The sequence below is a fragment of the Carassius auratus genome, chromosome 9 (assembly GCF_003368295.1).
Source record: "Carassius auratus strain Wakin chromosome 9, ASM336829v1, whole genome shotgun sequence".
In the NCBI taxonomy this organism is placed as follows: Eukaryota; Metazoa; Chordata; class Actinopteri; order Cypriniformes; family Cyprinidae; genus Carassius; species Carassius auratus.
The window spans coordinates 6,291,197-6,319,034 of record NC_039251.1 but is presented as its reverse complement, the minus strand read 5'-3'; the positions used below and the strand labels follow the sequence as shown (position 1 = coordinate 6,319,034).

Here is a 27,838-nt window from a genome sequence, read left to right as displayed (position 1 = left end):
CCACACTCACGACAGCTGTTTACAAGACCTTGGCAGTCAACAGATGGCAGACTCGCTGTCAACCTCTCACCTTTCCCGTTTGTTCTCTCATTCTCTCCTCTTACATACACTCTCGGTCATTCCCTGATGCGTATCATTGCATACAATAAAGGCATGCTGCATTCGTATGAATATTTGTGTGTGTGTGTGTGTGTGTGTGTGTGTAAGAGACATTTTTAAATTTCAGAAACACTCATCTAACTCAATATAACTGAAAAAAAATAATGAAGATCAAATAAGACTTCTGCTTTTGAAATGTCAAATAATCACAAGAGTCAGTATGAAATATTACATATAACAAGTAATTGCTCTTAATGCACCAAAAGAACAAATATTATATGTAATGAAGTCACAGACTCTGCATGTAGACTGTGTGGTGTTTTTTGTTTTGTTTTTCTCAGAAAGATTTTGGATGTATATCCAACTGAAAAGATTCAAACAATAAATTAATAAAAGATTCAAACAATAAATAATATTTTGCAAAACATTAAAATAAAGCATATTTTAGGACATTGGCATAACGTGTTACCATATCACAAATATATAATAATTAAGCACAATTTCTCTCCAATTATTTTACTGTAATGCAAACAAATATTGTTCTCACTACAGAAAAAAATAAATGTAAACTACTTACATAAAAGTAATGAATTGTCATATATATATATTTTTTTACTTATATTATTGTTTATTTATAAATTACAATAAAAAATGGAAAAAAAAACTACTGTAAGATTTTAAATAGGCCATATGGAAATAAGTTAAAACTGTTAAAAATGCCACGTCAACTCTATGATTATGTAACAATAAAATGCTATATTGTCTTTTGTCTTTTTTATGTATATAATATAATTTCTATTAATATATTTTGGGTTGAAATATGACTGGGACATTTTTGGTAAGCAGGGCATACTGGGAAAGCTGGTCCAGATCACATGTGGCTGTCACTTACTGTCATGCGTCTCAGGTCATCAGGGGTCACATGAACGGGGTCACTGTGGTTTAGGGGCTCTCCACACACATACACACACACCTGTGGCTCCCTGTGCAGACGTGTCTGCTACTGTCAACAAACAGTCTCTAAAAACCACTGTGACGCAGATGAGATACAGGTACAGCCGCATGTTAAAGGCCACAGCTGGAGTGAACGGGTGGAATTTTCCAAGAGGTTTCCTCTTTATTATCCTTGGATCAGTGAGCTGTACAACACAGGATGGTCGAGTGTAAAGAAAAACCATTCAGGTCCAGATATAGCTTGGGTAAAATCAGGGCTACAGTCAAACATGCCTTCATGTCAACCAGTAAAACACACAATTATATTCAACTCAATCAAATTATGCTTCCTAATACTATACTGTTTACATTTGCTCTGCTGTGTAGGACTGCAACAACAACAAACAAAAAAACTGTGAAAGTACAAAGCAGAACGTGTGGAATTGTTGTAATACAGACCACTGGAGGTGTGAAATTGACAAAAAGTATTACTAAGTTTACATTAAGTCTTAATATATTCAGAGATTTTGTCATTAACAATTACTAAAAAAAATTCTGAATAAATTGTTGTACTGGTGGCTGGGTACCAAACCTTTTCATATTATTCATATTTTCCACCATTAATTTATTTCCAGAGGCAATTCCATTCTAATTATGTCAAATTCAATATATATATATATATATATATAATATATATATAATATAATATATATATATATAGGTCTAGGTTTTGAGTTAATTAGCTGATAAGAGTGTGGCACCAGGTGTCTTCAATATTGAACCTTTTCCCAATATTCTAATTTTCTGATGTACTGAATTTGGGATTTTCCTTAGTTGTCAGTTATAAACATGAAAATTAAAAGAAATAATCATTTGAAATATATCAGTCTGTGTGTAATGAATGAATATAATATACAAGTTTCACTTTTTGAATTGAATTAGTGAAATGAATCAACTTTTTGATGATATTCTAATTATATGACCAGCACTTGTATATGTATATACATACATACATACACACACACACACACACACACACACACACACATCTGATCTTCCATAGAGAGGAGATGATTAGAGCTCAGTCCAAACAGACCAGAAAGGTTCAGGCGGCAGGTTTCAGCTCTCACATGAACAACAAAGACATGAGGCTCCTGACTCAATGTGCTTAAAGAAAGCTGGAAGGGAAATTAATTTCCTGTCCACAGGCTGACCTGGAATCTCAACTATTCTGAGAAAATTTATCTTGTTTAGAGGGGAATTAGATGATCTTAGATGAGAATGTGATGACAGGAGAAGCAGTACATTTCACAGGAACCACCATGTCAGCATGTTATTAATATTCTCTGTCCATCAAGATGATCATCTCAGATTCAGCCACCAAAGATTAGTTATGACACAGTTTCAATGTTTATATTTTTACATTAAATTGGAGTAGAAACATAATTCTATCATTGAAAATATGACATAAAACTTGTGTGCAATCTTAATGTTTAAATACAATTCAGTTTTTATTTGAGTGCTGATTATTAAATAAATGTTATTCATTGATCGATTAATAAATAAACTTTTTTTCTGGTTATCAGCTAAATTTAAATTTTAGGTGAATAAAAATAAATGGTAATACTTTACTTGAAGCCTGTATATATATAAGGTATTTTACAATTTTCTTAATGCATTAATTACCATTCCGGACTATAAGTGGCACTTCTTTTCATAGTTTGGCTGGTCCTGCGACTTATAGTCAGGTGCGTCTTATTTATCAAAATTAATTTGACGTGAACCAAGAGAAATTAACCAAGAGAAAACATTACCATCTACAGCCGCCAGAGGGTGCTCTATGCTGCTCAGTGCTCCTATAGAGCATCACAGTCCCGCCCACAGCCGGTGCCAGAAGTAAAAATGCAATACAATTTCTGCATTGACAGTTGAGGTATAAGCCATAAAAACGTAACCATACATGGTAGGCTTAAAACCAGCTACGGCTGTACTAAGCGATAGTATATGCTCATATAAATGCCAAAGGTTCATGGGGCACTTACCTTGTTTTGAGATAAATGCCTTTTATTTGCGATGTCTTTGCTAAGTACTTCATTACCCACAATCCTGAACAATCCCACAATGATGCATCTGATTGGTGGAGCTATGTAACCGTCTGGTTAAACCCCGCGAAGGTCCGTGAAGACTGAAGATCATTAATAAAAAAATTAAATAAAATAAAAACCTGTGTTGTGTTTTTGCACGGTAGAATTATCAGTGCAATCATGATCGCCATGGCTGCTTTGAAAGTTTTGCAGGGAGGTTGGTAACTTTAGTTAGCATTATCGTCAACTTTAGCTAGGCTACTGTAGCCTTTATATGGTATGAGTCATATCAAGCATTTCATAATGCCACTGTCAAAACAATATTTAGCCTAGGCATGCCTTTTTGTGATGTGTTAACGACTGAGCGGTGATTGCAGTCAGGTACAAAGCACTGCACCATGTTGCTGACGTTATCATTAACCACTTTCACACATACAATATAAAATACAGGATGATAAATATAAAAATCAATACACAATACAAATATGTAATGGCAATACAAATATAAAATTTAAACAACTATTTACACGATTAATACTTAAAGAACTGCTATTACTGGACATTCACTATATAAAATAAAATTCACTGGAGGAAAAAGTTCGGGCGGGCGGCCGTCATCAGATTTGGAAGTCGCTCAAAAGGCTCGTTCGCGGTTGTGGCTTCAGTCGATTTCAATGAGGCGCAGTGGTTTATGGGATGAGTAGTTCCTGGGCTCGAAATGAAAATATGTACACAGTCTTGTACCTTTGACTTTTTTTGGATTTTGTCTCAATTTTTTCACTCGAAATGATTTTGGTCTGATGCAACTTATGCTTAGGTGCAACTTATAGTCCGAAAAATACGGTATGTCTTGCAATGCACCTTATAATGCATTAAATGATCAAATAAATAACTGCATTGACAGTAATACATCATTTTGACATTTTTAAGGATGTATAAAATAATATAATGCATTTTAACTTTGTTAAAAAATGTTATATTACATTGCACTTACATTACAGATGCTTGTCATATGATTAGAATGTTATCAAAAAGTTGATTTATTTAACTAATCCATTAAAAAAGTGAAACTTGTATATTATACTCATTCATTACACACAGACTGATATATTTCAAATGTTTTTTCTTTTAATTTTGATGATTATCACTGACAACTAAGGAAAATCCAAATTCAATATTTCAGAAAAGTAGAATATTCCTTAAGACCAATACAAAGAAAGGATTTTAAGAAATCTTGGCCAACTAAAAAGTACGAACATGAAAAGTATGAGCATGTACAGCACTCAATACTTAGTTGGTTCTCCTTTTGCCTGAATTACTGCAGCAATGCGGCGTGGCATGGAGTCGATCAGTCTGTGGCACTGCTCAGGTGTTATGAGAGCCCAGGTGTCTCTGATAGTGGCCTCCAGCTCATCTGCATTCTTGGGTCTGGCATATCGCATCTTCTTCTTCACAATAACCCATAGATTTTCTATGGGGTTAAGGTCAGGCAAGTTTGCAGGCCGATTAAGAACAGGGATACCATGGTCCTTAAACCAGGTACTGGTAGTTTTGGCACTGTATGCAGGTGCTAAGTCCTGTTGGAAAATGAAATCTGCATCTCCATAAAGTTGGTCAGCAGCAGGACGTATGAAGTGCTCTTAAACACAGTGAACCAAAACCAGCAGATGACATGGCACCCCAAACCATCACTGACTGTGGAAACTTTACACTGGACCTCAAGCAACGTGGATTGTGTGCCTCTCCTCTCTTCCTCCAGACTCTGGGACCCTGATTTTCAAAGGAAATGCAAAATTTACTTTCATCAGAGAACATAACTTTGGACCACTCAGCAGCAGTCCAGTCCTTTTTGTCTTTAGTCTGTCTGTTGTTCAAGAGACGCTTGACAAGAAATGCGACAGCTGAAACCCATGTCTTGTATACGTCTGTGCAAAGTGGTTCTTGAAGCACTGACTCCAGCTGCAGTCCACTTTGTGAATCTCCCCCAAATTTTTTGAATGGGTTTTGTTTAACAATTCTCTCCAAGGTGCGGTTATCCCTACTGCTTGTACACTTCTTTCTATCACATCTTTTCCTTTTCTTCGCCTCTATTAAAGTGCTTGAACACAGAGCTCTGTGAACAGCCAGCCTCTTATGCAATGACCTTTTGTGTCTTTCCCTCCTTATGCAAAGGTGTCAATTGTCGTCTTTTGGACAACTGTCAAGTCAGCAGTCTTCCACATGATTGTGTAGCCTAGAGAACTAGACTGAGACACCATTTAAAGGCCATTGCATGGTGTTTTGAGTTAATTAGCTTGTTAGAGTGTGGCACCAGGTGTCTTCAATATTTAACCTTTTCACAATATTCAAATTTTCTGAGATACGGAATTTGGGATTTTCCTTAGTTGACTGTTATAAACATAAAAAAAATATATATCAGCCTGTGTGTAATGAATATAATATACAAGCTTCACTTTTTGAATGGAATTAGTGAAATAAATCAACTTCTTGATATTCTAATTATATGACCTGCACCTGTATATATAAGGCTGCACTATATTGGAAAAAACTCACTGATATAAGGTGTCCCCGACTAAGGATTTTCATAGTTGAATCAGAATTTTCTAATCTTGCCGATATTCGACTGATAGTCGAATCATATGTTTGGGGGCAGGGCAAAATACATTAACAAGAGTCAAGTCAGACATTCAACTAACATAATTACTGATATTAACACACAGGGAAAATGTGTAATCAACACCTTGCAGATATAAACGGGGTAAATAATGTTTTATGTTTTGATGAACAGATAGCTAACACTTAAACATCAGCGAAACCATAACAATGAACAATTTTATTTGATTAGATTTTTTTAACAATAGTGCTCTGCTCTCATTATAACATTAGCCTAAAACGTTAGCAGTTAATGTTCTGCATTTCTGTTTTGAGCTGCATGCACTGAAGATGACCAGTAGAGTGACGCATTTGATAGCAAGTTTTTAATCAAATCGCTTCGTTATTTATAACGCTAATATTAAGACTTATAGGCTATTTGCAAAAAGTGCCCAAATGCACATGAACATATCCACAGGGCTCTGAATTTGAACTCCTTTTGTGGAAGTGTTCTTTACGAAACAATGTGCAGAAACATTGCAACTAAACAAAAAAAATTCATAGTGTTTTATTATAACGGTCTTCTCATTATAATAGTATGTAAATAACTGTAAATATTGTAGTTTGACCTGCCCGTGCTGTGCGTTGAAGAGATATCACCGTATTACTACAATGAAGCGCTTGACTCAAAATCAAATGCATCTTACATCAGGTAAATAATAGATCCACGATATATATATACACTGGCTGAAATGTTTTTAAATCACTTGTACCCTACCTGTTCGAATAAATCCAGTCTGTGCCTGTGTCAATTTGAGTCTTGGTACAGTTTGAAATCCCTGCCGCCAAGATGCTCCTCTCTCAGTCACGGATAATAAATGTGAAACATAAATCTATAGGGTTGGTTGGATTTATTCACGCACTTTAAAATATTAATTTAAAGCTTCCTTCTTTTCAGATTCTTACAGCTTTATCATAATAGGCTGCACATTAACTTTTTGGGAGAAAACTAGTAGTTCTATGTGAAATCAGACATTTGAGCTACCCTGTATAGTCACAATGGCATAATCAATAACACCCCGCGAATATTCAACTGTTAGATTGGTAGTTGAATCAGGCTCCTCGAATCAAAGCATCGATTCATCGACTATTCGGGGTCACCCCTACACTGCGATATTTTGTTTTTCTGTGATATATATTGCGATATTAAAAACAATCTTCAAATGACTTGAATAACTCTACAAAGATAAAAATTAAATAAACAGGGCTTTATGTTTTTAAACAAGTCTAACAGTATTCAGGTACATAAATTGAATGATCAAATGTGAAATAACACTGCATAGTCTTCACTGTATAAATTCAATCTAATAAGCCTGTGTTAATGTTACAAAAGGGATTTTTCTCTCTGTGATTTGTTGTTTGATTAATATTCATGACACCGAAATCCTCCGGGAAACATTAAACTGCTAAGAACCAATATACTGTCACACATCCTGCGATGTACCTATCTTGGATGTGCACGTCGCAATATCGATGCCGATATATCGTACAACTCTAATTATAAATTCCTTTTTAAATGCATTATACATAAATGCTTTAAATAAAGTTTTATCAAATTAGTTTTGGTGCATTAGTAACTAAGACAAAATCTGAAATAAAAATAATAATCTTAATATGAACAACTATTTCTCATTAGAGACCAAGAAATATATATATATTTTTTTTTTTACTCTTACAGTACGTAAGCTGGTTTCTGGCATGGGATACTAAATTTAAAAGGGCAAATTGCAACCTTTATATCACAATTCTGACATTTTTTACTCGTAATTTTGAGAAAATACATCAGAATTAAAAGACAGAAACTCATAATAGTTTAATTCTATGGTGGAAATGCTTCCGTATTCATGTATCTTTTGTGTCTGAGGAATCTTCAGAGAAACGCTAGTGTGAAAGTTGATACCTAAATGAAACATTTTTGAGAAGTCTCCTGGGCCATGAAAGAGCACCATCCGAGCCCTAAGATCTTTTTCTACATTCTCTACTGGCTTTCCACTAATAAATACTACACATCCGGTCCATTTTACAGAGCTTAAATTAGCCCATTAATATACTGCACCCTCACTCTCCTCAGCCAGACCAAAACAACCTGAGAAGATCAAAGAAAGCGACGTGTTGCAGACCCTCAGAATTCTGGCCACAAACCAACCAATCTGACCGCAGCCGACTGTGTCCACCAACACAAAAGAGACACACACACACACACACAGCTGAAACAACAGTGTTGGTGTAGGCACACACTGACTGCATTGAGGTCACCAGAGGTCACCGCCAGACAGAAACGGTTAAACACTGTCCTCTGCTTCTAATTTATGACCATTCTGCTGTGGAAAACACACAAAGGTTTTTGATTTTGTTACAACGGGGGACTTGAGCTAAAGATGACCACAGTGGCTACATTCAGAACAGCAAACTAACTAGGCATGAGTGTTAGACTACAGATTTTCATAATCAATTAACACCACATCATATGCATTGAGCACATAAAAACACTCTCCAGTAATTATGTTATTAAATTATAATATAATTCATAATATAATTATATGTAAATAAACATAAAATGTATTTTTTTTATACAAAAGAATCTCACTGAATACAACTATTGTAATAATAGTTGTTTGTTGTGCTTTTGTAGTTAACAAAATGTAATTTATTTATTATTTTTATTATTTCCAAGTATGACCACAATAGCATACAACAGCTTAAAATAATGCATTTTGGATAATGCATATTGTTTCACAAACTTTTTTCAAAAACAGCAAACACTATAAGGTATACTGTATGCATTAAGAACACAGACAGTGATTCAAATACAAAAGCACTGCACTTGGACACTTGGATCAAATATTCTGCTGATAACATCACATTCACTCGTGCCATCACACCAGTCCTGCATTGCTCATCTCCACACCACTGTTACTGGGAAACTTCCCAGAGGTCAAACACACTGATCAATAGTTCACGTGTCCTTGTGACTGTTGGTGTAAGGTCATCAGCCTGTAAGTACAATAAAAACAAACGCACACGTCCACAGGGAGTAGAAGAGGCTAATATATATATATATATATATATATATATATATATATATAAGATAAATACATTTAATCATTTGCATTTTACTAGATTTATTCAGAAATTATTACTTGCATCTTTAAAAATGATTTGCACTTTAAAAAAATTGTTATTTGGTGAAAAAAATAAAGAAAAAAAGTCAAATGAGAAGACATTTCCTTTGTTTCTTTTTTTTATTCTCTTAACAACAAAGCATCCACTTCAAGCCACCCTGAAGGCTTTTCCTTTCACAGAAACATCCGGAGAGAAAGCCCTATCTGGAGTTAATATCTGCATCAATGAGCCGCCAACAGCATCAGCATTGTGCAGCCATAACAATGCCACACAAAGACATGATGTGTGTAAAATGGAATGATAAATGAACGCTGATGTTGTTTAGGTCATAAATGGGATGCTCAAACTTCAAGCTCAAAAAACAAGCTGCATTTGGAGATTATTGCAAAAAAACATACAACACACAGACAAAACAAGTGAAAATGCACAGTGAAATAAACCCCGATAGGATGATAAAGCCAGTCTTATATCATCATGAAAGGGTTTATTTTACAATAATGATTTTCTTGTGTTCTCATTTTACATGTGACATCTAATAGTATACTGTCACTTAGGATTGATTGTTCCTTGCATATGGATCAGCAATTCTTCAAACGATCGCTTAAATATCAGACTCTAATCAATGGGACCAGAGCGATGTCTGACTGTGGCTGAATTTCCATTTCAAACTCATATGAATCTAGTCAAATCAAAACTATAAGTCACCATATTCTTGTTAAAGCACGCTGAAAGCCCTCCCAATTATTTATGAGGTCAAAGGGCAGAGGCTCAGTTGAGGTGCTGCAAAATGCCTCGGGCGAAACTGACCTGCTAATAATAAATGTAAATGTCAATGTCATGTTCAGATGTGAACCTGGAGATTATGAGGCATTGCAGGTGAACAGACCTCAGTCTTTCACTAGTGGCCTCATAAAACTGTCCCTTCCCATGGTGCACTGCAGTAACTGGAGCACATCTGTGACACTGCAAGTACCAGATCAAGGTTAAGAGTGATGCAAAAAAATATGTCTCTCACATCAAAAATTAACTACAAATAATCACAGAATTCAGTCACAAATGTAGATTTTACTGTACAATAGAATGACACCGAATTTGGAAAATTTTAAATAAAAAGCAGCACTACACAGTTATTCAAATTGTAATGTTCACTACAAGCCCCATAATTAATTAAAATAAATTATGACAGAAATATTTTATTATTGTATAGTAAAATTGACTTCTCAAAGTAATAATAATACAATTTACAACATTAAAATATTATTAGGAATATCACACAATTAGTAATTTTTCTGTCGTGCAGCACTTTAATAAACAAAATAAAATATGAAAATGCAATATATTCCAAAATAATTATTTTATTCAAGTTTGATTACATTTAAAAAAAAATATTGTTAACATTTTATGAATGCATCTATTTATCTCTATTTTTGATCATTGTTTTATTAAATGATAAATAAATACATCACAGCTAGATGAAGTACTATCAAGATCAATATCCATTAAAAAAATGTTCATCATGTTTAATTTATACAGAAAACCTCTTAAATCAATAAATAAAATTAAAATTGTGTGGTCAAGGAAATTTTACACTTTTATTTGATTACATATCTCGATTTATGAAAATTTTTATTAAACAATAAAAAAAAAAAAAAAAAGAATAACAAAAAAAAAAATTGGGAAAAAATGTCAAGTAATTTTAGAGAAAAAAAGAACTATTAATAGTGTTCCTTGGATGCTTACCACAAATGAATTATTGGGTCTGATTTAACAAGAACATGTAGGCTATTCATTCAGTAGCTCACAATGATTAAGAACAGTGATGGCAGCTGGAAATGTGACCTTTACTAGCCCCAGAGCTGATCAAAGACTCCCAACACCTTTAAAACTCAAACCCCACTACCGGAATACTTGAAAAACAGGATGAAAAAGACAAAACCACAGATATGTATCAGATGTGTGTGGAAAGCCCTCAGATGTGGTGTGGATCAAAATGGAAAAGTGTTTAAAAAAAGGCAACCTCATGCAAGCACAAAGAAAAAATGCATGATTATGTTCATGCCAGATACACTGGAAAAATTAAGCGTGCACACACACACAACACACACACACAACACACACCTACTGAGCTTATAAGTGACCAATTTGGAACGTTCTACATAAACAGAAACTATTGATGTTGCTTAACTAATAATCATTAAGTAAAACTATTAAAACTTTTTTTTGTTGTTGTTGTTAATTTAAATAAAGAAAATGTATTTTTTTTTCTTTCTTTTCTTTTGCCATTGTTGTTTTGGTTTCCACTAACTTTTGTATGACATTTCCTGATCCTGCCCCCGTCTCTCTCCCACCTCACAAAAAAGCAAGAAAAAAAAACTATATATATATTACTTTTGTATATTGAAATGGATCATAAGCAGAAACCACTGATGTTGCTAGGTTAGGAATCTGAATTAAGTAAAATTAAAACTTTTGCTCATTGAAATAAAGAATTATTTAAATAAAACATTAGAAGATGTGACAACTGCAATAAAATCACATAACAGAATTGATAAAAATGTAACTACTGTAAATTTGTAAATTCAAAAATAAAAATGATTTCAAAATAATAATGAAAAAATATAACAGTGTATAAATAATACTAAACTACTACTTAATGCAATAATATGCATAAACATACAGCACACACTAATATTGAATCTATTCTGAATCTTTATTGACTGAACTACAACTCATTTATACTTTTTTTTTTACATTTGGGTGACGTATACGATGCATAGAGCTTGTTCTAGTGAATTATGGGATGGCCTACTCCCCTGAAAGATGTGACGCAAATTAAAGTTGCATGCGTTTGTTAGTATCCCTATGCTTTCTTAAAAAGCTGCCTACGTAGGCAGCCCACTGGGATTTTGGAGCAGGCACAGAGAGAGAAAATAAAAGATTAAAGGGCTAAATCTGAGATTGGAGATTGCGTGGGATAATGGCTGTGGTGTTTGGCATCAGGGAAGAGTTTCCATGATCCCTTTCAAACTCCCTGGAGCGCTGCTGCAGGCCAAACCGCCAACATTTGCTCCTCTACCGTGCAGTTAAAAATGATCAGGGCTTTCTCCCTCACCCATTACCGTTACAAATCACCATGGGCCTGTAACATTTCAAGACGAGGCAGACAGTACGAAGTCAATATTCCAGAGACGCTGTCTGTTAAACCTGAGGGTCACATTAGTCAAGAGCTCCGTTTGAGATCTGTTCCAAAAACTAGAGAGCTGCCTACCTAGACAGCACTTAATAGGCACATTTCACACAAAAGTTTCCAAAAGGTAGGCTGCCTTTTAAGACTACAATCAGATTAGTTACTACATTTTGGTCAAATTGCATGTTGGTATAAATGTAGTTTAAATAGTTGAGCATAGCACTTGTAACACCAAGGTCACAGATTCTGTTCCCAGGAAAAGCATGAACGGATCAAATGTATACCTTCAATGCAATGCAAGTTGTTGTGTGTTGCAGGTACCACCCCATAAATAATGCAGTCCCCTAATGCTTTGTGATGAGCTCAGTATAAATATAATTCTATTTTACATTGATAATACTGAAAAGTATCAATAAATGCATTCAACAATGAAAAATGGACTAGTTAGATCAAGTCACATCACATCTTAAAAACATTAAATTAATTAATTGGCCGTATGAGTATCTGCTGTACACCGTTTTTTGAACGGATTTAAACTTCTTTACAAGGAAAGCAGGGTTATTAGCTTGTCTTCAAATCTCTGTGAGTGTGATTTCTTCTTTTACTTTATCAGAGAGTGTAAAACTATGCTAAAACCTAGGAAAATATGGTGAATACTGATCTGATATGAGGCCACATTACATAATAATCCTATATAATATACTACTACAACTACACTTACAGTACTACTCCTACTACTAATATATATATATATATATATATATATATATATATATATATATATATATATATATATATATATATATATACACATTAGTGCAGTCAATTAGATAAAGTTAAATAATTAATCACACATTTTCTCACATTAATCGCAATTAATCACATTTAATCCCACCTTTTTTTGCATGTGACAATTGAATGATTTAGATCATATAGATGCAGGGAAAGAGTTTTTCACATCACTGTGGATGAATTTTGGCCCACTCTTCTTTGCAGAATAATTTTAATTCAGCCACATTGGAGGGGTTTTGAGCATGAATGGACTGTTTAAGGTCATACCAAAGCATCTCAATCAGATTTAAGTAAAGACTTTGACTTGGCCACTCCAAAATCTTCATTTTGTTTTTCTTGAGCCATTCAGAGGTGTACTTTCTGTCCTGCTGGTGCTTGCTGCTTTGGGATCATTGTCCTGCTACATAACCTAAGTACGCTTGAGGTCACAAACTGACGGCCAGACATTCTCCGTCAGAATTTTCTGATAGAGTGCAGAATTCATGTTTCCATCAACTATGGCAAGTCGTCCAGGTCCTGAAGCTGCAAAGTAGCCCCAGATCATCACACTACCACCACCATGTTTCGACTGTTGGTACGATGTTCTTTCTGTTTTTATACTGTTGGTTTTATGCCATGGACACATAAAACCAACAAACCACATATTTAATGGGACACACACCTTTCTAAAAAAGTTCTAAATGTGTCATATAAGATATAATATAAGATCTTTTTTGGCAAATGTGAGACAAGCCTTTATGTTCTTTTTGGTCAGCAGTTGCTTTTGCCTTGGAACTCTGACACGGATGCTGTTTTTGCCCAGTCTCTTTCCTATTTATGAATCATGAAAACTGACCTTAATTGAGGCAAGTGAGGCATGCAGTTCTTTAGATGTTGTTCTGGATTCTTTTATGACCTCCTGGATGAGTCGCTGTTGCGCTCAGAGTATTTTGGTAGGCAGGCCACTCCTGGGAAGGTTCACCGCTGTTCCAAGTTTTCTTCATTTGTGGATAATGGCTCTGACCTTGGTTCGCTAGAGTGCCAAAGCCTAAGAAATGGATTTATAACCCTTTCCAGACTGATACATGTCAACTTTGTTTCCCATCTGTGCTTGAATATCTTTAGAACGCGGCATGATGTGTTGCTCTTTGAGCATGCTTCACTTTGTCAGACAAGTCTTATTTAAGTGATTTCTTGTTTCAACAGGTCGGGCAGTAATCAGGCCTGGTCGTGGCTAGTGAAATAATGTGGTTCATCACAGTTCTTTCATGATTTAATAGGAGGGGGCAATTAAAGAGTCTTTTTTAGTTTTTTTTTTAAAGAGTCAACCACTCCCCCCTAAAATGGCTCATTCTAACACGCCCCCGTGTCTACGTCACTGTGTGGAAAGATTTGCATAATGCTGCCCAAATGTTCACGCAAAGAAAGAAGGCATAACTTTCATTCAGTCACTGTGTGTTTCATTGTGAAAGTGAAACTACTTTCTTTGTTCTTCCACAAGAGGACACTACTATAAATCAGTGGTTAAGTTGTATTTCAACACAAATGCCTAGTTTGTAACTGGCTTTATTAGTTTTGTCTCACATAGTGATGTCTGGATCACAAACTTATCTTTCTATTTAACCGGATGTTCTTACTAAACAGAACCAGTTCACCGAATCGAACTGAATGCAATAATAATCCGGAATGCAATAATCCACAATTACTTAAGTTATTCAATTTATAAACATGTCTTACCCTGCATGGGAGACAGCACATGTTATGGGGCATAACATTTACGTCACACGCTTGAGGCATTCGGCCAATCACAACGCAGTGGATAGCTGGCCAATCTGAGCACATCTCGCATTTTCAGACTGATGAGCTTTGTAAAAATCAACTCGCTTCAGAAGGCGGGGCATAGAGGAGAAATAATAATGTACATTATATGAAAAATGTGTTTTTTTTTTTACCTTAAACCGCATAAACACATTGCATTAACCAAACACACAAAATAATGTTCTTTTTAGCTGCATCATATGACCCCTTTAAATTTTGTTTGATGATCTGAATATTTTAAGTAGAGGTCGAGCGATTTTGCCGACACTGATTAATTAGTTTTTAAAATGAATACTGAACAAAAACTAAAATAGTCCTTTATTTAAAAAAAAAACAACAACAACTACTGAATCATAGTAGTTGTAGTAGTAGTAGTAGTACTAGTAGTAATAAAAGTAATAATAATAATAATAATGTTAATAGAAATAGTAAATGTTGAAATTACCACACTCTAATGAAATCCGTATTTTTTATTTTATTTTTGCATTCAGTTATTTTCCATACATTTTTTTCTCGACTCCTTTTTTATAGTTAAATTAAAGTTTAATAATCATAAAGCAAGTCTAATTAATTAAAATCATGAAACTTAACAAATTACTTGTTTAGGGACCTATGAAAATTTCTTATTGTTACCAAATTCTGTGTTTTAGCATGTCTAATTATTTGAACGCATAAAACAACTTAAATGTATTTATTTTTCTTAAAGAAAAATATTTACTATTAAAAATGTTAATGTCCTGGCAGTGACAAATAGCTTGTTTTATATTTTATTTATTTACATTGTTTTACAATAATGATTTTAACTGCTACTATGTAAAAGCAATACTGCTGTAAAATATATATATATACACAGTGTTTCCCCTGCCATTATACACTCAAAAAAATGAATTTTTAGTTTTGTTCACTTTACCTGAACAATTCATGTTGAATTAATGCCATTTTGGCTATTTTTCATTTCAACATGATTGTGTCATGTTAAACTGACTTAAACCTGTCTCTCGTTGGTTTAATATAAAGTTTTCATTTTGAAAGAACATGTTTCAATCAAGTCCCTCAAAATAAGTTTTACACTTCCCATCATGCTTTGCACAGGACTGGATATGGGGAGAGAAAATGTTGAAATAAAGTGTTATTTTATGCAGTTTTTAATAAAATGTGATAATAAGGAGACTTTTTCATGTCTAATGCTCTATTATGTGGGCATTTTAAAAGACTTTATATTGGTGTATTTTGTGCGAGTTACCATTGTGGTGAAGTGTGGAGCTTGTGGTTGGGTTGAGGACCTGGTTGAAAGAACGTCTAAAATACTTAATTTAAAAAAAGCAACTTTAATGAGAGTGCTAGTGTATGATGTACACATCCTTAAACTGCAAACAATTAACATCATGTGTAAAGAAAAGTTATATCTTACTTGCTAATGTTTTTATAACACTTTGGCTAAACTTGCATGGACAGTGGTTCTACATGATGTAAACATATTATCTCTACTCAGATATTTCATGTAGGATGAACTAAAGCAAACTGGGTAAACTCAACTAAAGGTAGACAAGTCCTTATAACTTGATTTATTCATGTCCAAATAACATGGTACAAACATGTGGAACCACTGTCCATGATAGAATCATGTTCAGCCAAAGAGTCATTTTTTTGAGTGTATTAGGGTCTTTTCCTGACCCATTTCCCTCTTTCTTGTATCAGTGTACCTCTATAAAATGCAAAAAGGTCATTGTTTAAGATTTCACTGTAATAGACACCAACAAAAAACGATTACAAAAATAATAGTATATTTATTACAATTGTACAAATCTATACATATGGAGAGAGTGGCTTAAGGTTTTTTCCCTGAACCCGTTTCCCTCTCAATAATTTCACTAGTAAATGAAATAATATCATAGATATTTAAACTTCTAGGGTGTTTAAGGTGCTCTGGTGCTGTAAGTGCTTTCTGCGCTCTTTGTGTTTGTCCCAGTTTGCATCTTTGCTTGCTTATTGACTGCACAAGACTGGAACAAGTGAGGGATCCATCAACAGGACTAATCCTCCGTTGATTGGCTGCGGGACATCCTCATTGTCAAGCCCTGCTCTGCATTCTAAGACAGTGTGAAGACATCAGTAATTCAAGACTGAATCTGAGCTCTGAAGCCTTTCAGAACGGCAATGTGATATTCAGCAAACTGAAAAAACAGCCTCCACTCCTCAAATTCAGACAACATGTGCTGCTATTCATCTGGAGTTTGTAGTGCACATGTCCCAGCCGGCCTGGATGTAAATATGCCAGTAATTCCCCACCGGGACATCATCAAATGACAAGACAGCAAAGCGATTCCATCCTCAGCCACATCAAGAGCTGACAAAACATGTCATTTCTCATTCAAGGCAACAGCAGAGATGCTGAACGGCCGGAACAGCCCCAGTGGGATTGAGAGAGGGGAAATGGATAGACACAAAGGACAGACAGATCTGTGACTTCATGAAGCATTTCTGACTGGGAGACCGGGTGGGATTTCTGTCGAAATAATCAGAGCGTCCCATCTAATAGGCTGATAACTAATACAGCACCAAAGGAAAAGGAACCAGAGGACTAGTCTAGACTAGTCCTACTAAATCAGTGCAGTAAAAGCATAAAATATAACTTTACAAATGTAGGCCCTTATGATTTGTGCAATGCATAAAATGTAGACAGCATCACAGAACCGAGTCATAATAATCAAACTGCGATATGGATTAGTGTCTGTGAATTAAGTATTTTTAATATCGAAAATATGAAGTCTGCATGTTCACCAAATCATATACACATTACACCATAAAAACAGACTTGCTATGGCCCTAAAAATTGAATTTGTTGAACTTTTAATTAATCGTTGTTAAATTGGGTAAGTTTCATGATTTCAGATCATTAGCCATAAATTTGATTTAATTTAAAAATGTTAACTAAATACACAAAAACTAAAAGGAGCAAATAGAATCCAAAAATCTGAAATTAAAAAAAAGGAATTTGGGAAAAAAGAATATTAATTTCATATGGCCCTAAAATTAAATTCTCAATAAATTGTTGCTAAATTATGTAAGTTTCATGAAATCAGTTAATTAGACATACCTTTTGATTTCATTTAAACACTAAAACTGAATCTCAAAAAATTAGAAAAAAAAAAACAAAAAAAAAAAACATTTTTGGTACAAATTCATCAGGACATGAACATATTCAGTGCCCAGAATTTACATTGCGCTTTTAATATATTAAAATTTGCATACTAATATATATATATATATATATATATGTTTCTTATACATTTATTTTAAATTAGTTACATGTATTCAATATGCTATTTTGGCAACACCAAAATAAAATACTGAAGAAAAAAAAAGCTAATTAAGATGGGCTTAAAAACTGAATATTACCGTGAACTGTGCAGGTCCATCTATGAGGATGTTGCACAACCTGTCCAGGCAGAGATCTGTCTAATTTGACAAGCCTCTACAAATTTACAGATGAAGGGCAGCAGTGGGGAAAAAAGGGCATGAGCTGATAATAAATTATAATAAATTAAAGTGAGGAAAAATTAATCTGCATGTTCCTGCCGAACAATCAACCACTTACAGTTAACAATTAATTTGTGCTTTTGTTGTTCTTTAATTCACTTGTACTTTAGTTATTTAAATGGTCATGCTGTTTCAAAACTGTGGATACACAATTATATTGTTGTTTTAAATTGATGATTTATGATTAGTAACAAGGATGTGGAATAACATTTTTAAACCAGACAGAAAACACTGGTGCACTTTTTATGCAATCAATAAAAAAAAATACATCAATAGAACTATTAAAATAATTATTACTTTCAGCCATACATCTAAATGATGACTCCTGAGAACATCAATTGAAGAAACCCCCACAATCAAACATCAGTTCATACAGTAGTCACTGTACACACACGGTTCATTTACAGGACAGACAACCACACAAATTCACAGGAAAAAATAAATCACACAAAGACATGGAGGCAGAGCTACAGTATTCTGAGCCAATTAGCTGAGACTTCTACAATCCCCTTCATCTCTACTTGTGTGCCAGCAGCACGACACAAACGTATAAGTTCAGCATTGTCTATATACATAAAGCTAACATGTCACAGCCTGATTTGAAATGAAGCCCTGGACAACAATAGACACAAAACAAAAGCAGTGGCCTCACATGAACGTTGCTTTATCATTTTCCAATTATCTACAGCTAGAGAATGACACTGGTCTGAACCCTGGGGCTCTGTTCTAGTGAGCTAAGATGCTGTTTGTATAGTAAGCTGCTTTCTAAAGCAGCTTCATAAATGAATTAGCACCTTAAAAATAAAATAACTGATCTGTGTTATAGAAAAAGCACTCCTCACATGAAGCAAACAGGTGACTTGACCTACTCAATTTCAATGGAGTTGGCTGTTCACACATGGAATTAAAAAGTAAGAAAAAAAGAATAAGCATTTAAAAATATATAACATACAAATAAAAAAATTTTTTTTTTAATTAGACTTAACTATTATTTATAAATTGATTTCAGAACTGACTACAAAATATTTACTATTTTAATATATGTATGTAATTTATAATATATCATTACATTATATAATATAGTGTGTGTGTATGTGAGCGCGCATATATCAGTATAACAATGTTTTATGATGTCTTTAATATTTGTTTTATTTCAATCTGAATATCTATCATCAATTTTTTTTTACTATAGTGGAAATAAAACACTGAAATTAACAAACATTGTAATGTTTGTTGTATAACAATTATTAAACAATTTTACACAAAAAAAAATGGTTTACCAGTTTTTAAATATGTGTAAATTATATTTCTCATGCTTCTTCTTTCAGATTTTAGATCTACAAATGAGACATGCGATGCTGTTTTATAATTTTTCCACCATCATATTTACGCTCATTAACTTTGAAAGAGTCTTGATGTTTCCTATAATGCCTTGAAATGCCGCCTAAACAGGCAGCTCGCAAGGTTTCGAGCAGAGCCGCTGTATTTGGGTCTTTATCTTAATTCCTACTTTTCTGTAGAGGCCAAATCACCATAAATATTTCCATAGCGACATCCCATGATCCCAGGGAAATCAAGAGTACACATACGCACTCATCTCCTCCTAATTCTCCCGCAGCGTTCAGCGCTCTTGCACACCTGTTTCCACAACAGTGCCATAAACCAGAAACCACATCATAAATCCCAGTAAATAAATGCCACACTTTGATCAGCTACATGCTGACAGATGCATATCAGCCACATGACATCATCAGCCAACCTCAAGACTTCCCCGAATTCATGTATTGCCTCAATTAGCACATATTTACAAGTTGTATGAATCAACAAATTAGCTGCAAAATGCCTCACTGACTGACATGAAATGTTTCCAAGGAGGAAAAGCTACTAAACTTTGGTAATCAGAAATTACAGAATCAGTTCCATGTGTTCATACCTGTATCCTTCTTATTTTTCCCGCCATCTCTGCTCTTCTTCAGCACAGCCTTGAACATGGCGTGACTCCAGGAATCCCTTCACGACTACACTGTAGAAACACAAGAGATTTTTCATATGAAGCAGCAGGTTCATACACATTCGCTTTATTAAAATCAGAGATATTGCAGTCTAGAGTTACACTCAAAAATCTCTGAGAAACAATGCATGTCAGTGTTTCTTTGACTACATGCTCTTTAAATCCCAAGAGTTACACTTTATTAAATGAGGACACAATACTCTTTTAACGTCTCAATAATGTAAACAATATTACTGCCCAGATATTCTATAAAGCTACTTTGAAACATTTGACTTAAAACTTACACTGCAAATATGTGGTACAGAAACAGTTTTCCATTGCTAGTGAAATTGCTAGTGAATACATTGGATTAAATGCAAAATATTGAAGTAGTAAAATTGAAATTGCATTTTCTTGTCAAAGTACTCCAATAGTTTTATTGACAACTTTGAAAAGTGTAGAACATTTGTACTACTTGCTAAAGGTTAATATTTATGATACAAATAAAAAACTATGGTAATCTAATAAAAAAAAAACTTAAACACAAACAATTTTTATATTTGTGGTGTCACTTCCAAGATGAACAACAATTATTTCACTTTATTAAAATTGAATGTACTGCTTTACCAAAATGACAGCTGTGTCAGTGAGGAGCTTGAGATGAAATATAAAATATGAGATGTGTTAAAAAAAAAATCAATAAAAAAAAAAACACACAAATAAACATTAACATCACTTACGAAGAGAATATTTTAATTGTACATAATTCTCAATTAAGAGCCTCATTTGTAAGTCACTTTAAGTATCTGCTAAATTAATAAATGCAAATGTAAACAAAGTAATTTTACCACAACAAAATGTTATCAAGTTATCGGTTGATAGAAAAGTGGTGGTTCAGAAGCAAAAAAGATCAAACCAACAGAATTTTTGTGTGCATATACATAATGTCCACATTATTAATAGAAGCATCAAATAAACAAGTGTGTATGTAGAGAGTGTATTTCAACAGAGTTTATTTTATAAAGGTCCACAGGGCTAAAAGGTGCTCATAGTTTAAGAAATGCATTACAAAGATTTGTGTGTGTGTGTGTATATATACATATATACATATATATATATATATATATATATATATATGTATATATGTATATATATATATATAAAAAAAAGAACAAATCTAAATAACTTGTATATTTTATTTCAGGGATTTTTCCCACAGTCCACCCACTGTAATGAGTGATTGCTGGTGGGCCGGCATGGAAAGAATTCTTCAATATTTGCACAGAGCGGCTCTGCTCCACTATCTTGTTATTCCGGAAAACAAGATGTTGGATTCCCAGCATTCCACTTATAATTGATGCTAAACAACTGAACTTGGGCTTCCCGTGCCACTTGTCATGATAGCGCTGAGGTTCCTACACCACTTGCATGTTGTTTGTCACAACTAGCAGCACGGGTCAAATGCATTATGACACCTCGATCTATAAAAAAATAATAATAATAATAATTTTACAATTTTGACTAGTTTTCTCTGAATTCTGAGTTTAAAATTCTGTTTTTGTTTGTCTTTGTTTGTCTCTGTGGGGGGGGGGTTAACATGTTATGGTTAACATTTTTTTATTTTTCTATTGACTTATCACAATCATCAGTTATTTAAAAATTCTCACTTTATTCCTAACAAATTTGTATAACAGTTCTAAAATTCCAAAGTTCACAACTTTTTTCTTGTAATAATGAGTAAAAAGGTTGAATTTCCATATGGTGCATCTAGTTTGTGTAAATTAAAGTGGGATACAATGCTTGTTACTAAGAATTGTTTACACTGTTAAAGACATTAGATTCTCATGCGAAGCAGGGACAAAGTTTTTTTTTTTTTTTAACAATTTGGACGCATGACGGAGTATTTCTGTGCCAAAACTCTTACTGGGTTTGTACAAGTTTCGGAGAGTTAATCGGCATTACTACACGGGACTTGGTCAGGAATAATGTCTCCAAAGAAGTGTGTTTTTGGTGGTAAGGGAATGATAACTTCGTTCAGCTTCCTAAAGAACCCCAGCGTTATGTAAACAGTGTATACAGTTTGTTTTCACAAGTGTGTTTATTGACAAACGTTTTATAAACAAGGCCCAGTCTGACGCTGCATATGCACATGGTTTGAAACTGAAAGATGGAGCGGTCCCAGCTATAAAAGCTCCCTGTCATTATTTAGGAACTGCAGACGGTAAATGAAACAGCATCAAATGTCTTTTTTGTTGCCATTTGGCGCTCAAGTACGTCACTCTTTAGCTCCACCAATGGCTCACCTCCAGGAGGAGAATCTTAAATCTGTATCTTTCTTTTATAAATATAATAAAACTAAAAACTTTTTGAAGATATATAGGATGCAGTTCTACTCTATAGGTACTCAACATTAGCATGAGATTGGGTGAAACTGTGTGTGCTATGTGCAACATTATTATTACCACAATTTTATTTCTTTTCTACAGAAAAATTAATGCTTGACCAATTAAATGATCTCAATTATGTTCTGCGTGTTTTATTTTTGTACTACAAATGACATTATCATGGCCTCCTCTGAGAAAACTAGAACAGTGAAATATAAAGTGTGTCTGACAGCTCTGCTCAGATGAGACGAGACAAGGTGAGCGGTCTGAATCTGGAGCCTTGCTGAACTCACAGCGGAGGCCACAGCACAGAGATCAAGCATGAAAAAAGCCTGCAGGTCCCTCCCCAGGAGGCAAGCGGTCGTCCAATACGCATTGATTGTAGCTCTTGGATGAGAAGGCTTGCTGTGGCCTCATCCAGAGTGAGAAGTCAAAAGTTGAGGAGAGAGACTCTCGACATGCAGTACAGAAACCAAGTTAAAAAGAAACACTGGACCCCACAAGAGGTAAACAAATTGGGTTCACACTGCTTATCTGGCTGAAAACTGGCATCTGCGGGCAGCTTTGTTGTTGAGTTTAACGCACAAGGGTCAAAGAGTTCAAAAAAGTGCTGTAAACAAGCTTGGATATTACTGCAGACAGCTTACACAGCACAAATCTTATGAAAATAAAATCTCAGAGTTCAGTTAAGATGTAAATGTAATAAATTATTCACAATCACAAAATCCTTCCCTTATTTTCCACTAATTCCACAAATTGTTTGCGCAAGAAACAAACCTTGGTATTATAATAAATTAACTTCAAATGTCTGTGCCATTAAACTGCAAATATTATTTTACACATTAACTAATTTAAAGATTTTTTTTAAATATTACATGCTCCCAGAAGTAAATCAACATTGTTACAATGTTATTTTACATTAACTTAACAAAATAAATTGAAGTGATAAATATTATACCGCCACAATAATACAGATTATTTTACTATAAAATAAAAATAAAACATTTATTTTTATTATATAATAATTAGTAATAAAGATAAACAATCATAATAATAATCAATTTAATTAAAAAAAATCAAGTATTTAATAAATATATATATATATATATATATATATATATATATATATATATATATATATATATATATATATGTTAGAATAATAATTTTAACAGAATTATCAATATTATTTTACAAAACAACAGTAAAATATTTTTTTTTACATTTATATTAGAATTTTCACAGATTTATGCAATTCACATGGGTTATACTTTTCAATTCGGAAAATATGATAAAATCACAAACCTACTATCTGATATATAGCTATTAAGTATTAAACGAAAGAAAATGAATAATGAAGTGAACAACTGCGTTTTGGTGTAGATTATGGTTTCATAATTTATCAAAAAATACTCAAGACAAACTCTGAATGTGATCTGTCTGCGTATGAGTTTCTCCATACTGGCTGTTGTTCCTGTTACAGGATAGTGAAGCACATGCAAGCAATTACAGACGTGTGTCTCATTCCAGACAAGCTCCCTCACTCCATCCATCTCCATGAGATGAGAGAACAGGAACTCTGCCACCTTCACAATCTGTTTAAGTTGAGCTGGGTGACATATGCCAAAAAATATACCATTCGTTATTTTTCAGCCATCTGACAATCTTTGATATTTATGTATCTTTCTTGGAAAAGGCTTAAAACTGAGGGTGAAAAAAAATCTAGAGTCTTTCAAAAAAAAAATACCAGTAGATTCAAAATGTTTAAGTAAAATACAGTAAAAAATTAATAAATAAAATAAAAATGTAATCAAACAAAATTTCAATAGTTTTTTCCAACTGATAATATTTATATATTAATACTCTAAATTGTTTTATTTTAACGTTTTACATTTTCATTTTACAATTATTTTTAATCATTTTAATAATTTTGTTGTGTATCATTTTTATTGTTTTTTTTTTTGGGGGGGGGGGTCTATATATTTTTTTATAATTTATTTAATTTAATTTTTATTTTATTTTAGTAAATCACGTTAAACCATATGAAAATAAAATTAGAATAAAATAAGTTAATTTATATAATATATAGTTTGAATTTCAGTTTACATTTATTGTATTTTATTTTACATATTATTTTTCCCCTTTAGCTTCAGTATTAGCTTTAGTTTTAGTTAACTATAATAACTCTACCCTGTTCGACCACTGGTTCCAGATTTAAGGTCAGGAGTTTCTGAAGGGTCTCAAGACTGAAGACTGATAGCAAGAGGTCCACAAGTCCTTTCATCACTTCCCTCACATCTGATCCGACCCAGGAAAAGAAATTGAATCAACATGTGGCGCTCTGACCAAACAAAAACTTCAGCAGAACAATCTCAAGTGTGTAAGATGAAGATACCATATCCTGAGGAATGGAAAAAAATCTCAGGGCAGTTCCACCAGACTATCTCCACAGGAATGAGTATGTGGCAGGGTTACAGGTCGTCTGGGCTCTATAAAGCTGCTTTATCTCACTCTCGTTCTAAAGGGGGTCTTACTGCTCCAGTGACTGGGCTATATCTGCATTATCTCTCTAAAGCCGACCCTCGGTGGGCCTCTCAGCAGCCCATTACAGACTGAACCACCATAGAGACCATGAAAGTCACTAAACAGCAGAGCAAAGGAAAGCACCCTGGTTTAAAGGTGAAGTGTATAATTTTAGCACCACTAGTGGTGGCAAACAGAACTGCAAAATCAACTGTCGTCAAACAGGTTTCCCCAAACACAACCTCAAACTGATTCAGAAGTTGTCAGCCCAATCAAACAAAGAGCAATATTTTGACAGTGTCACAATAATATTTCATTAAAATAAAATAGTTCAAGTTTAGTATAACTGTGCAATAAAATTCACACTTTAAAAAAAATGAAGGAAAAATTTAACTAATAAAATAAAAAATGGGAATCATATACCGGTATAATAAAAAATGTTGGAAATTGATCACCTAGTATTGAATTTTTAATTGTGGATGTTTATTTTTGACTATTTTAATGGTTGTAGATGACTTCTGACAACAAACTTATTAACCTAGTTAACTAACCCTAACTAACTAAGCCAGGTTATAAAATATTTAACTCATTAAGATGACTATTTAAATATCACCGTCTAATTATAGAGATCCCACCTCTATTAAAAATATATGTATAACATACATATATATACATATACATATATATATATATATATATATATATATATATATATATATATATATATATATATATATGTCATATTTAGCACTTTACACTGGAAACGTTTGGTGTAGGATTTATTTAAAAACGACTTTCACTCAGAAATTGTTAGTAAATTTTACTAAAATTTAGTAAAACACACACACAATCTTCTATCACTATCTTCTTTTAATTATAGATTATTAAAATGTCTCATGCCTAAATTCACTTAAGCAACACAACACTGATTTGACAAAAGATAAAAACTATTGTGCAAGTTCTTTAAGACAAAATAATAGTAGTGCATTTATTATCACCCATGCCTGAACTAGCCAGAATTTTATATTATTGCATCTATGGAAAACTTCATAATTCACTGTTTATTTTATGAAATATTTATTCAATACCGTGTATTTTTGAAGTACAGAGTGAAACATTGAAACAAAGTCTTTCCCTGTTTTCTGCAATCATTTTTAAAGAACACCTGTGGAAAACTGTTTCTAACTAGTCGAGAATAGTCGAAGCTCTTGATTCCACCATGTCACATTTCTACCCCACCTTAAAAACACACTATACAGCTCTACAAAAGCAGGTTGAAGTGTTGACGGTAGCATCTGCAGAGCGTGGCATTGTTCTGCTGTTCGCCTCTGGCTCGTTTCACTCACACACTGAACCATCAGAGCACAGATGAGTCCTCCAGACTCACACGATTACAGCAGGTCAATCACAAACCGTCGCCAAGATCCACTTATTTACACACTTCTTCATTTTCACGCTCTCCAAGCAACTCTTTTCAATGAGCTATTCGAAATGAGTCCGTGTCAGGCCTGCTTCTGTGACCGGGTCACTCCTACTAAACAGTGCACTTTCATGTCTACATCACCCATTCATCTTGTTAAAGTAGTGCCTATTTATGCTATATTGCATGTATTATTTTCATTCATTCATTCATTCATTCATTCATTCATTCAGTCTTTGACCGAAATTCTAGAATCGTAGGCAAGCAAATGTTGTATGTAGCGCAGCAAATGTTTATGATGTCAACCTAATTTTTCTTTCTGACAACAAATCAGTTGAATTTGTCAAGCTCGTAATCGTGATTTCTTAAGTGGGAAATAGGAAGTTTCCAAAAGTACGAGAAGGCAGCTTAAGTCATCATGCGACTGTTTTGAAGTAACAAGGCGGAGAAGCGCTCTCAACCCACCAAAATGGAGTGCATCGTTTTGTTAATTTTGTGGTTTATTATTTTGGATCACTTGTGACGCAGTGACACACCATTCATGACTTCTGAAGTTCACAATTTGCATCTCAAGTAAATCTTGATTGAAGGATGTTTATTTAGTTGTACTAAAAAAACAAAGCAAAAATACTGTGGCAGGGTTTTCCCAGTTTAGAGAATTATACATCCTGTGGCTGTCAACAAATCTCAGACAGTCATGTGCAAACATTACTGAACAGCATCCATTAGGGCTTTTAGTCTACACTCTTAAAAATAAAGGCTCTTTATTGGCATCAATGGTTCTATGTAGAACCTTGAACATCTATGGAACCTTTCAAGTGCACAAAATGTTCTTTATGGTCAAAAAAGGTTCTTCAGATTTTTAAATGTTCTTTATAATGTTTCTTTTAGGACCTGTTCACTGAAAGGTTCTCTGGGGAACCAAACTTTTTTTTTTTTTCTATATGGCATCATTGAAAAAACACCTTTTTGGAACCTTTATTTTTAATAGTGGTGAGATTTGGGGAAATACTGATATCTGTACACAAATTACTTCATATTTCTGTACAAAGAAATATAATTTCTATCCAACTTTTTCTTCAACGCAGAGGTTAGCCTATGGGTGAGACTTCTGGTTCATTAGCCGTTATAGGGTAATTAACGAGAAGAATAACAATGAGCACAAAAAAACGGTAAAACTGTTTGCACTACAAACCAGTGTGTTCATAATTAATATAATACATTAAAATTATATAAGACACACCAACTTTTAACATCAAGCAGCAAAATGGACTGTTTGGTTCAGCTAACAATAGCTGGCTGGAATGGATTCAG

At 33.8% G+C, this 27,838-nt stretch overlaps 1 protein-coding gene across 3 annotated transcripts in view; it reads right to left on the bottom strand.

The window, feature by feature from the left end:
* Nucleotides 1–27,838, bottom strand: part of tanc1b (tetratricopeptide repeat, ankyrin repeat and coiled-coil containing 1b) — a 160,189-nt gene that overhangs the window by 123,600 nt on the left and 8,751 nt on the right. For all 3 annotated transcript variants that reach the window (XM_026271137.1, XM_026271139.1, XM_026271138.1), the window contains exon 2: nt 20,141–20,230. In XM_026271137.1, the coding sequence (XP_026126922.1) occupies nt 20,141–20,198 (58 nt within the window). In that variant the 5' untranslated portion in view covers nt 20,199–20,230. The remainder of the gene's footprint in view (nt 1–20,140; nt 20,231–27,838) is intronic.